The sequence below is a fragment of the Micromys minutus genome (assembly GCF_963924665.1).
Source record: "Micromys minutus genome assembly, chromosome: 16".
NCBI lineage: Eukaryota > Metazoa > Chordata > Mammalia > Rodentia > Muridae > Micromys > Micromys minutus.
In genome coordinates this window covers 53716005-53728865 of record NC_137985.1, presented here as the reverse complement: position 1 = coordinate 53728865, position 12861 = coordinate 53716005, and the positions used below count along the sequence as shown (strand labels likewise).

The 12861-nt window shown below is 42.2% G+C and overlaps 1 protein-coding gene across 1 annotated transcript in view; it reads left to right on the top strand.

Annotated features, from left to right (window-relative positions):
• IQCH (IQ motif containing H) overlaps positions 1 to 12861 on the top strand; it is a gene marked incomplete at both ends in the record, with an annotated part of 170461 nt that overhangs the window by 106807 nt on the left and 50793 nt on the right. Inside the window, one exon of the mRNA XM_080930607.1 lies at positions 4267 to 4458. Within this exon, the coding sequence (XP_080786733.1) occupies positions 4267 to 4458 (192 nt within the window). The remainder of the gene's footprint in view (positions 1 to 4266; positions 4459 to 12861) is intronic.

Below are 12861 nucleotides of genomic sequence, written 5' to 3'. Positions count from 1 at the left end.
TCTATTCGTTCATCGTCCCATTCATCATCTAGCAATTTAATAAGACCCTGTTCTGGCAAAGAAGTGGGCTTGGAAGTCTTAGAGTATTAGGTGAGACCAGAGAGTAGGGAACTTAGCCAGGAAGCAGGAAGGGAAATGGCCTCAGGAATAAAGCCACGGTGGTTTTCCCTTGGCCCCAGTCTGTGGCTCTGCACTCCTCCATCAGCCTCTATAAATGTTCTCATTCTGACTCAGCTCCAGCAGGTGGTCTCCCCTTTAACTGCTGTCTGTTTACACGGTAGAGAAAATGAAAAGATGAATTGTGGCTGTTCACATTTCCTAACCTCTGGTTCTCAGTCTCTCCTGGCCTGTTCCTTCTCTGAGCCAGTCATACAGTAAATCCTTTCCCTCCTCTTGGGAAACTGAAGAACCACAGCACTGAAGCAGCTGATAGAGTCGGATAGAGGGCCTCCCTCTACCTTCAGTTGCACAACAGCCACTGAAACCAGAATGAAACCTGTGGGCAAATCACACTTCAGTAAGACTGCTTTGAAGATGCCATGACTACCTTAAGTTGCCCTGAAGTGTTTGAGTTCTGCTATAGGGAGTTCCTGGCTACCATGGGCTTATAGCAGGAGAGACACAGTCTGGGATTTTAGCTGAGGAGTGATGGAGAGGCTTCCCCTGGAATTGGAAGGTAACAAGATTGGTTGCTTAATTCTGCTTCCTAATAGAAGGTTTTTTTGTTTTGTTTTGTTTTGTTGTTTTTTGGTGTTTTTTTTTTTTTTGGTTTTTTTGTTTGTTTGTTTTGTTTTGTTTTTGGCTGACAGACTTAATGTAAGAGAAACAGATTTTTAAATGATATATCCGAACAAACAAACCACACTGAACAATCTCCATGTCTTCAGGATGCATGTACAACATTTGTACGGAGGCTTAGCTCCATCTTCATTGACAATAGCACAGGCAATCCATGCTCTGACATTTTAGAACTTTATACATCAACTGTGGTTAAAGGTGTTTAACATTTAATATGCTACAAACTCTGTCTAGTGCCCAGCATTCAGAAGTAGTTCTAAAACCTTCTCATAGTCCCTCAGGAACCATAATTGGCATAAAACATGTATTGGTGATATGTCAATGCCAAGCTGTGTCAAGCTTGTTTGGAAGCTGTGCCCCTGATATCAGCAAGAATTGAGGTACCCCACTGAAGCTTTTCCAGATAGCAATGGCTCTACCTAATCAATTGGAGTCTTTCAGTATTTTGAATGCACAGATGGTGATGAATCAATCCTGACTTTTTAATTGATGTACATTGTAAATTTAAAGTGGGTGAAAGATATGATTGTTTTAATTTGGGTTAATAAGTATTTGTGGGTTTTAGTTGGATTTTCACAGTGGTAATTTTTCTGCATCTGCCCTTCACCAATATAAAGTAAATCACAACTAAAAATATGTTACATTTTTAAAAACAGACTCAAACAGAAAGTGATGAATGTTTGGGAGTAGCATAAAGTCATGTGGTTTACGACTGAATTTTTAACCCAGCATGAGCACAGTGAGCACTTCCTGTTTTGATGAAACAACCGAGTGAGCCTGACATGACTCTGTATGAAATATTGACAGCTTTGGTTAAATAATCAAAAATGGCGATGCTATCTTAAAGCACTGTTCAATTTTCACTTAAAGATAGCACATAATTCTTTCCAGCAGTGGAGTCTTTACAATACTATTGATCGTCTTCATTACTGTAGGGATCTGTCCACAGGCACCCGTTTATAGGAGTCTCAGAGGCAACAAATAATAGGATTTGGAGGAAACACTGATTCTGTTAGTAATTGAAGCCTCCAAGTATACAATATGTCTAAATGCACAATTTTTAAAAGCTATGCTGGAACACCTTTCCTTAAACTAGCAAAATCACATTTTACCCAGTATTAGGAGGCTAAATAGCACTCCTACTTCCTTATCGTGTGATTACAGGACACACAGATTACAGCAATATGTGATTTAAAATCAGCATCTCTGCTACCTGGAGAATGAAGGGCGACCCTGGAAGACACATCAGAACCTCCTTTGGCTGTGTTCATAACCATACAATATATAGACAAGAGTATTGTCATGTAAACATCCAAATTATTAATACATACTACTTGATAATTAGGGATTTATACAATTTATTTTATCTTTATTAAATAACCCACAGCTGCATGAGTTTTCTGTGGCTGTTTTGATATTTCTTCCACACTGTCATGTCATGTAGTGTCCTCAAAATCCTTTACCAAATAGACACAACTCAGGGTAGCACATTGTGCATTTAAATAAAACCATTTTAGCTTTGTAGTTTTAGACCTCAGCAGAACCATAAATCTTCTCTTTGGTTAAAAGATAAGAATCCATTTGGTAGTCAAAAGAATAGATGTGCCGCATAGTTTTATGTCAGCTTGACACAACTGTACTCATCCGAGAGGAGGGAGATCAACTGAGAAAGTGTCTCCCTAAGATCTGGCTGTAGGCTGGTCTGGAGGGCATTTTCTTAATTAGTGATTGGTGTGGGAGAGCCCAGACCATGGTGAGTGGTGCTATCCCTGGGGCCGATGGTCCTGGGTTCTATAAGAAAGCAGGCTAGGCAAGCCAACAGAAGCAAACCCGACCCCTTCACTCCCCAGTTGTTTTGGTCATGCGCTTCGTCGCAGCAGTGATAGTTACCTAAGACAATAGAGAACAGGAATATCACTGTCGAGTATAGGCTGTCACAGCCACAAACACCATGGGAAGTTACAGGAGACGCGTGCTTAGTGTTGTTTTTGTCTTCTGGGAATTATAGACAACAAAGCTGTTTTGTGACCCACTGGGCTGTTTCTCTTCAACGCTGTAATAGAATGTTCTTCTATAGAATCAAGTAGTCTTAACTTCCGTCTGACTCAAAGACAACACAAATGACTTACTGACTGGCACACAGGTTGTTCCTCTGGCTCCTCTTCTACCTCTTTCTAGACTTCACCCTTCTCCAGCCGTCTGCAGGCTTTATATGCAGCCCATGGGCTGCAAACGAGTGTGAGATCTGGGCTCAGAGCAGCCACTCAGTGCTACGCAAAGATGGACAAGTCAAATCCCTCAGCTGCCTATGCATTGAGTGCAGCTCCTTCATAGGTTATTATAGTACGCGGGCTCACATACAGGACACATGAGCAGCTCCTTCATGGGTTATTATAGTACGCAGGCTCACATACAGGACACATGAGCAGCTCCTTCATGGGTTATTATAGTACGCAGGCTCACATACAGGACACATGAGCAGCTCCTTCATAGGTTATTATAGTACGCAGGCTCACATACAGGACACATGAGCAGCTCCTTCATGGGTTATTATTATAGTACTCGGGCTCACATACAGGACACATGAGCAGCTCCTTCATGGGTTATTATAGTACGCGGGCTCACATACAGGACACATGAGCAGTTCCTTCATGGGTTATTATAGTACGCGGGCTCACATACAGGACACATGAGCAGTTCCTTCATGGGTTATTATAGTATGCGGGCTCACATACAGGACACATGAGCCAAGGGCTGCTTCCTTCTGAGTGTTCAGTAATGGAAATTACTGTTCTCACTATTACTCTGGAATTAAGCATGGATATCCATTCCTTGAAATTTCATCTATTTAAGACGAGTTATTCAGAGAGTATTGTTTATTGTCAAACGCAGGGCAGCTGACATTCCATGAAGGCTGTTGCTTTAAGTGTTTGATCTCAGCCATCTGTCCTTCTCTTCAATATATTTGTTCATGTCACTAACACAGTCAACTTGGTCAAATGGCCAAAGAAATGTATGTCAGCGAGGGAAAATGTCTTCAAAGTATTTATTTTAGATTACTGTGTTTAAAAGCTCAATGAAGTTTTCAGGACACTATTTTTTATTATCTTGAAATTATAAAAACATCATTTGAAGAATCAGTAAAACACCTAAGTTGCCATGAAAGAAAGGAGACAATGCCAGGATTCAATTATAAATGTTTAAAAGTTTCCTTTTTCCTTCATAAGTCAGCATGGCCATAATAGTTTTCAACTTCTCACAAATGGGATTGCATTTTAAAATTGGCTTTTACGCCATGGGCTAGTGATTTCTTTATATCATAGATCACTTAAGCTTCTTGAATTTGTACTAACGAGTCAAAGGGAACCTAATGAACAGACTATGTAAAGACACTCCAAGCACCACAAGCCGGTCACCATAACAGAAAGGAAACGTGGCTCATTAATGCTTCTTTCCCTTTGCCCCCAGATGATAGAACAGCTGAGCCAGCTGGTGATTGACAACCTGGGAATCCGACGCTGGGTCTTTAAAATGAACATGGAATTCGGAGGAAACGGGACAGCATTCTGTGACATTCCCTCCCATCTACAGTGCTACAACTGGGTGCTGAAGGAGAGTAACAGATTCAGCCATGAGGACTGGAAGAAGAAATGGGCACAAGTGAGTGTTCAGGTTCTTTCTCCCCAGCTCAGCTCTGTTATCTACCTGCACAGCCTTTCCTGGGCCTCAGTCCAGATGTACAGCATGAATGGACTTATTGGGATACTTAAATGTCCACTGGGGGCCCAAAAACTCTTTTTCCCATCTTCAAAATGATTATGATAACTAAGAAATGACTGGCATGCAGTATCTGGAGCACTGGGGTCTTAGCCTCCGCCCTGAGCACACGCTGTGTGTATCAACTGCTGGGACAAAGCTAGCTGTGTTTTAGTATGAGAAATTCTACAAGCAAATGGTGCTCACTGGAAGCTAATGTATAATAGCACTCCATCAGAAGCCATATTTTTGAAGATATTCCAGAAAAATTTATGTAACTACCAGTCCCTGTGAGATGCTAAGAGAGGAATAGACCCCAGAAGAGAATCCCAGCAAAGCTGAATAGCATCCTCAGTGTCTCCAGCAATGCATGCCGTGTGTAAATCTTTCCATATATGCTGGTGAGATGAATTATACAGCCTCAGCCTGTTCCGATTTTGCTTAATTTGTGGTTTAATGTTTAACCTGACCTCTAAACACTGCCCCACACGGTATCCTTACACGCAGCTTCTCTTTATTGCATGACCCTGTTTTGGGTGACCTGCTAGAAAAAGAAAGATAGAAAGACAAACTCCTTAACTGCTTCCTTTTCTCCCAGCATGCATAGCGGTGGACTGTGCAGTGATTTGCATCTGCTTTGCACATCCCACTACAGAAGTCTATGAATCAAGACACAAGTGATAGAAAGGAAGGGGCACATGGTGGGAGCCACATTATCCCTGGGCAAGTGAGGAGGGAGAGTTCCCTTTGATGAATGGGCCGGTCCTCCCCATGATCTATTCTGGGCTTTCCTCCCCCTCTAACACTGAGTGAGTAAACACGGTGCCTGTCAGGGCTAGCTAGCTCTTTACGTATTATTTAAAGAACACCAAAGTGAATTACTCTTCTAGAAAAAAAATAAAGCAAAGAAAATGTATTTAATTTTGAGGCCCATAGAGGTTTCTGTTATGGTCTCTTTGAACAGGATTTTGTCCTTCTGAAACAAAGCTGTGGGGTTTAAATCATTAAAAAGTCTAGCATTTCATTTAATGAATTGAAACACTGTGTGTACAATGTTTTATGGCCTCAGAATCCAAAACCAATAATTTTAAAAGAATTATCCTGACATTAGACTATGATTAATGTAAAATGTTTACCTTGAGTTTTAAAAATATTTACAATACTCACATTTGGTTGAATTGTGGTTGAAACCTCACTGCCAATTATTTAAGTTCAATTATGTTAAACTATGCCATTTTCAATTGTTACCAAATACACTTAGTACTGTTGTTAATGTTATTAATTTTGAAACTCTTAAATAATTAATGATCTTTTTAAATCATTTTTAAAAACTTAACAGGGAAAATAATTATTCAGAAATCCTGTTATAATGTATGGCTCATGCTTGGCTGTGATGTGTGAGAGCCAAAGATGAAAATAACAACAAGGCATGTGTGTGTGCTTGCTCCCCTTTGTGGGGCTCAAGGGCAGTTTATGCCTTCAAAGGGAAACCCTCCTCTAAGTGGAGGCGAACTGCGGGCATTTATTGGGAATTTAGGTGGAATACACCTTTGTCCCAGACGACCATTGTGATGGTGTGCATTTAGACATCAAAGCGTTACTTTATGAGGACAAGCCTGTTTTAATGTCCTATTACAGTCTGTGGACCTGTTCCTTTTGATAATGATGATGCTGTGCCACCAAGCCTAGCCTGGCACATACAAAACATATGCTGGCAGGTTATTAAAAATTTCAGCTTCTTGATGAAAGACTATCCTGCAGGCTAAGCGTCCAGAGAAAGACTCCATTCTGAGAGAATTATTAGAGATGAGAATATGACTGTAAGCACCGAATTATGTTAATACTTACAAATAGCATCATTTGCATAGCAGTTTGTGACACGATGCTGTAAGCTCTCCTATTGGTACATCGTAGGCAACAGATGAAAGCAGCGCTGCTGTGGAGTCGTAGTGCAGACCTGAAACAAAGTCATACGAGTTATCAGATGCTACAAAGCCTAGTCACCTTTGAAAGTTCAGTACAGAGACATAGGCATATTTCAAAAAGCAGAAAAGCCACATGGAAACAAAGCACATATTTTCATTTTTCCCCGGAGGCTGGTAACAAGACTCTGCTTGTCACCCTATTGTCGAATGAAGTAGCTCCCCTTGCCTCACTCACTGGGTCCCAATAAGCTCAGTTGCTGAGTGCACACTGCTCGCTAAGGCTTGAGAATCCACTCGCACAAATGCAAGATTCCTTGCTTCTGAGTCAGGGGATTTGTTCCATGTAGTAGGAATGAAGACTTCGAACACACTTGGAGAGGAGCCGTCGGCACACGCTGGTGCCACAGTCTGCTTTCCGTGCTCACGGTCTTCCTTGTGCTTGCTTTCTATTGTGTTAGAGGATAGGTCTTCCATCTCTAATACTACTTTGTTCTCTGTGTTAGAACGTTAGACATTTGGTATTCATTTAAGCATCGCCTAAACAGGAAGATCCGAATCCAGAGCTCCCAAACTCAGAAAGGCAGAATAAACCATACTTATCATTAGAGAACTATGTCTGCAAGCAAACATACCATTCCAAAGGAGGAGCAGCCACCACAATGTGCTCAGAACGGCTGCCCCTGGGAAGCCTTGTAAGCAGTGATGGGAACCACTCTCAGGTGACTGACCTAGGTGCCTCCTGTAGAATGTGGTGTGGCTTTATTAGGTGAGCTCAAAGAGGCATTGACTCAACACCACAGTATGTCTAAGAAAGTTAAAGATATATTAGAGAACGGTCTAACCAAGTAAATAGAAAATCACTTTTACTGTTGCCTTCATTCTCTGGATTAATTCTCAAATGTGTGTTGTCTCTCATTGCCTCAATAATTGTGAATATGCTAATTAAAAATAATATCTTAATAGCTGTATGTTACCCCCATTTATTCATTAATTCTAATATGCTAAAGCACCTGTCTGAAAACTTAAGCTCTTCTCCAGTTTTGTTTTGCTCTTGGTTTTTTTTTTTTTTTTTTTTTTTTTTTGGTTTTTTGGTTTTTTTTTTTTTTTTTTTTTTAAATTGTGGACCAGAGAAATCTCCACATAGTATATGCCTTTAAAACAAAAGCAAAAACAACTCTGCCTTTTTTTTTCTAGGAGAAAGCCCCATGAGTAGAATGCTATATCCAGCAATACTGCTCTGGCTCTTGTCCGTGCCGTGTTGATAAGACGATGATAGTGGCTTCCAACTTCCTTAAGCCCCTGGAGAAAGTCCCCTTAGGCCCTGGTTTGTGGCCCATGCCATGTGCTGCTGCTCCCGCATTTTCTACTTTCCACAGACTTTCTCAAAGCACAGATGTCCCTGGGCCACACTCACTACTCTCGAGTGCTTCCATTTCCTACAAGGCCGTGAACTGGGCGATGGGGAGAGCTGTCAATATGCAATGTTGTAGAAGGGAGGAACCTGCTCAGGAATCCCTAGAAAACCAGATGCCTCCGCACACGAATGCCTGTCAATGTGCATAGCTGACAAAAGAGAGTTCTGTACCTTACCTTTGGCCCAGTCACAGGGAGATACACTTTGGTGCCTTTCTCAATTTTAATGCACGGTGATAGTCATTTGAGTCCACCTATAAATTATCACCTAGTGAGTAGCCTGCCTTCACAATCAGATGTAGCACTAAAAAACAAGATAAGCAATTCAAGTTACTCTTTTACACAAGCCACCAAAATTTTTATTTGTTTTTGTCTTACTTGTTTCTAGACATAATTCAGGCCGATGTGGTGAACCGTTTAAAAGCAGAAAAAGGGTTAGAATAGGTCAGTGTGAGGCTAAAAACTGAGCCAATACTTGGGGTGAATACCCAGGTGAAGGAACGGGAGCTGGCTTCACGAGGCCCCTCCGCTCTGTCTTTCTTAGAGCTTCCTGGGAAACAGCCGTAACCAAATTGCCATGGCTCTCTAAGTTGCCATTTCTTTATCTGGAAATAGATAACAGCACACCTATTTCAGAGCTGTGATGAGGATTAAATGTATCCATGACTTGGTCAGCAATATTCTTAGCATGTGAAGGTTTAAGATATTGTTGCTTTGTTTCTTTTTATTATGAATATTAATTAAAGTTGTATTATGAGGAAAATAGTGACCAAATAAATGCAAATGAGCTGCTCTTTGGCAATTCAGGATATTGAAAGGCCTTGTGGCCTTCAAGACTGAGGCAGTGTGCATCTGTTATCATTATAGAAGATGCTGTAAAAACCCAGGATAATGATCCAATTGTCCCTATGCTGTGATTTTGCTAATACCTTTAAAAGAATAACCCTGGCCTCTTAGAGGAATAATCATAGCCTCTTACCATTTGAGAATAGAAAACAAAGTGTTTGTTAGAGCTTTCTCCATGTTGAATAAAAAGGCCTGATAAAGTAGAGATTATTCTGACCAAATCATTGAGTCTAGATGCTTCTGGTTCCAGTTGGCATATTTTCTAATTAGTATAGCAGCATGTCACCAAGATCATTGGAAAGTCTTAATCATGTACATATTTTTTTCGTAGCTCTGAGAATGACTTAGAATGTTTTCTTCCAGTTCAGTGATTATTTTCATGGTGCTGCCAGGGTTGAGTCTGAGGTGCTTCTCTGTGCCTGAGGATGATGACAGGAGAAGGGAAATTGCCTCCCCGGTTAAATGAAAGCCTGGGCACCCCTTCTGAGGACCTATAATAATCAGCTCTACAAGCTGTTGGCTTGTGTGTCCTATTGATTTAATATGCTTCTAATCAGTACATAAAGCTATGGGCCTGCAGTGTTAATTTTTCATATGCTTACAAAGTACCCTTTGATTTTCTGTCACACGTTAATTACAGCGTTTTGCCATTAAATAGGAAGCTTTGTGTAAACTAATTACTAGGTAATCATTGTCTACCGCAAGCGTGCTGTTTGTACCTTTTATTTTATTCTAAAAATGCACAGATCTCACAGTCTGGAAACACTCTACCTTCCAGCCATTAGCTCTCACTAATTCATAGCATTATTGTGGAGAGTGGAGGAGTTGTAATTGTTGTGGTATCAGAGCTGTTAATTACCGGAGTAAACAGTTGAAATGGTGCCAAGGTCTATTGTACAAGGCAGAGAAAAGGAGGTTTAAATGTTACTCCCACCATCTGGGGACCGGAGGAGAGGCAAATGCTTGAAAACAGCGGCGAGGCGCCGCCGCCACCGCTTCAGCTCCAGGGTTGGCGGCCATATGGATCCAGAAAAATTTGAATCAATTGAATTTAACTGCCAGCTTTTCACAATAAGTGCATGGAAGGAAAGAATAAAGCAGAAGAGAAGAGGAAAGAGAACTGGTTAGTGTTTCCACATCCAGGAAGGTCCTGCTGGGGTCCTTTTGGAAATGTCTGCTCTGCTGAAAATCGCAGAGCAGGCTTTGGCTTTTGGAGTGGATTCAAAGTGAGCCTGGACTCTCTTGACAGCCACAGTGCCATGTGGTCATCTGTCCTTGGTGCCCCTTGGTGAGCCAGGGATGCCCTTGAGAAGTCTAGGACTCTCTGTAACTGAGCCAGACTCAAGACAGACCCCCGCTGTGGGATCCGCCAGTCTAGTCCTGTGCGTGTTCTGTGGAAAGAAAACAATGACTTTGCAACGCCGCCGCATCCTCCAGACTCCATGTATCTGATGTGAGAAACAAGGCTTCTTGCCCATTCCGTGTGTGCAGAGTAAAATAGAAAACCCTCTTGATAACCTCTCGGTTTCACGCCCAGAGCTCAGTCTTCCTCAGTACTTGAATGAGAATTAAGTCCAAAGGGAATGTGTGTTTTCTTTTGTCTTCAGCCTGCCATTAAAGAGCATCGTCACCGTCCAGAGTCTCCTAGCCAGGCATTTCTCTACGTGGATAGGAAGAAGCCTATTTCCAGTAGCTTACCGCTGCATTATGGCTACTTCTACTTATGGTTGATTTAAACACAGCATGGTTTCCACTCTAAAACACTGTGTAATCTTTAAAACAGTCACATGTATTTACTGGTTGTCATTCTTACAATTCAGTATGGTTTCCTTGAAGACTGTTTTCCAATGGTAAGAATATTTGTCTCTCCCCAACCATTTGCCACAGTAACTACTTTTCAGTATCATTCCCCAAACATGAACATCTTCTCTTTTTAAGCCACCCTGGAATACTGTATTTATTTCTAATCGTTCCTTCAGCAGATGTTGAAGTAATTTGGGGTATAATGTAAACAACTCTTTTAAAGCAAGAAATTACAGATAGACCAGGAAGGGGGGAGGGGCAGCGTTTGTCAGGCTTGTATGATGTCAGGGCGAGGGAGGGCCAGTTTCCCCCCTTTTGTTGTGTATGTGCAAAGTTCAATTAAGAATTCTAGAAGCACTTAATCTTTATCTAGTGAAACCCCCAGCATGCAGTGCGTCAGGATGGGCCTAGAAAGAGAGAAAGAAAAAAGCTCCGCTCCCTGTGGTGAGGGAAAAGAGAAACAGCAGTCAGTGCTGGAAAGTGGAGAGGGAATGAACTTCGCGGCGGTGGTGGTGGCAGTGAAGCAGTTGTGCTGAGCTTTGGAATGGAAGTATAACATATGTGCCTCAGTTGGACAAAACGCTTCTCCAGTCAAATCAACTGCTAGGCCTGCATGTTGGTGCAAGGTAGAGGCCTCGATAATGAGGGGCAGACTCCTCAAGAAGCAGTGAGTGGATAATGCGACATACGTGTGGAATTCTATACCGCGTTTTCAACACTGTTCCGTGAGATCCGCCACTGCAGCGAGTCACTTGCCAAGCGCCCGAAATGGGCCATTAGCCATCAAGGGAAAATTGTCTTTGCCGCTTTTAGCAGATGGAGCAAATATTTTACAAAGCAATTTTACATACCAAAAACGTTTGTGTGCTTTGGTAAAGCTGGCTGTTTTACATTATGTTACCTTCTACTGCAGCATAATTTTCCATCTCATCGAAGACAAACTTGGCATTTTTGATTCTTAAATTCTCCATTAACAATTAAACACGGAGTAGTAAAGCTGTCCTTAAACTTTAAGTAGGTATGGGAAGTAGTTTCCGACTTGTTGGAGACACTTTCTTTTTTTCCTTCATCCTTTCAACATATTTTTGCAACCTAAAGAAGGGCTGTCCCTAATGGCCTTCGTGGGAAGGAGTGAGGGGAATTCATGCGAGTGGTCACCGTGCAGGGTGATGAGAACATCCGCTTACGCTACCTTTGTGGGATGGGAGCACATGCTTTCAACTGCCCATTTGTTATATCCATTTCAAATGCTTAAGCTTCAAGTAACAGACCCTCAACTTCAATGGCTTTTCCTATAAAGAACTGGCTCCAGATGGTGGCTCAGTAATGTCACCAAGGACCCACAATTTCCCATCTCTTTTTTGAACTATGCGTAAGGCTGCTTCCTTCCTAAGGCTGGCTGTTTGCTGCACTGCAAGATGGCTGCCAGTAGCTTCCAGAACTCTTTCTTGGTCCAGGCAAGAGAGAGGACATCTCATTGGGTATAAACTCAGAAGAGCACACTCTGTCCAGAGGCCCCGTAGGTGTTTCCCAGCAAGTGATTGGTCACATCCCTGAACTGCACCAGCAAAGGTGCTCTTCACTGGAGGTAAGGGTGGAATCCCCCGCCATCAATCTTCCATAGCAAAGAACAGGGAGAAGCCATTTTGAAAGGAAGTGACGGGTACCCTTAATCTGAAAGAGGGGACACGTATGCTGTGTAGCCAACAACACATCTGTTCTGCTGTCTTCCCATATTGCCCTGCACCTACAGTTGATCTCATGTGATCAGAGTGCTGGATGCACTGAAGGCACTTACAGGCACAGGGCCTCCTCTAGCACAGCACACTGCTAACAACTGGGCTCAAACCCAAGTTCTGCTGCTTCCTAGCTGTATGACACGAAATAAAGATCGTATCTATAGACAGTGGCTGTAAGATGGTAAACCTAGGACACCCTGGCACATGGCTTTAGCGTGAAAGCTATTATCTTTAAAATGAGCATAGCAGTTTTACAAAATGAACAGCCTTTTAAGTTCACCTTCAGTGTGGAATGGTGTTTCTGCCTACCTCTGTGCCACCAGCCACTTCCAATCCCAGCACCGTTGGCACTGCATCACATGTCCCTGTCTGAACAACGCAGGGATGTAGCTCCTGCAGCCTTGCACTCAGCTGTCACACGAGGCGTTTGTCCCCAGTAGTCCACAGTCTTACTGACAATCCTAGTTTATCAGGTCGGCCACCTACCCTTCTTACTTGGTGTACTGTCCAGACCCCCTTTCTGAGTTATCAGAAGCACCTATAGAGCAGAACGATCTAGGCAGGTCTGTGAGATTTCCTTA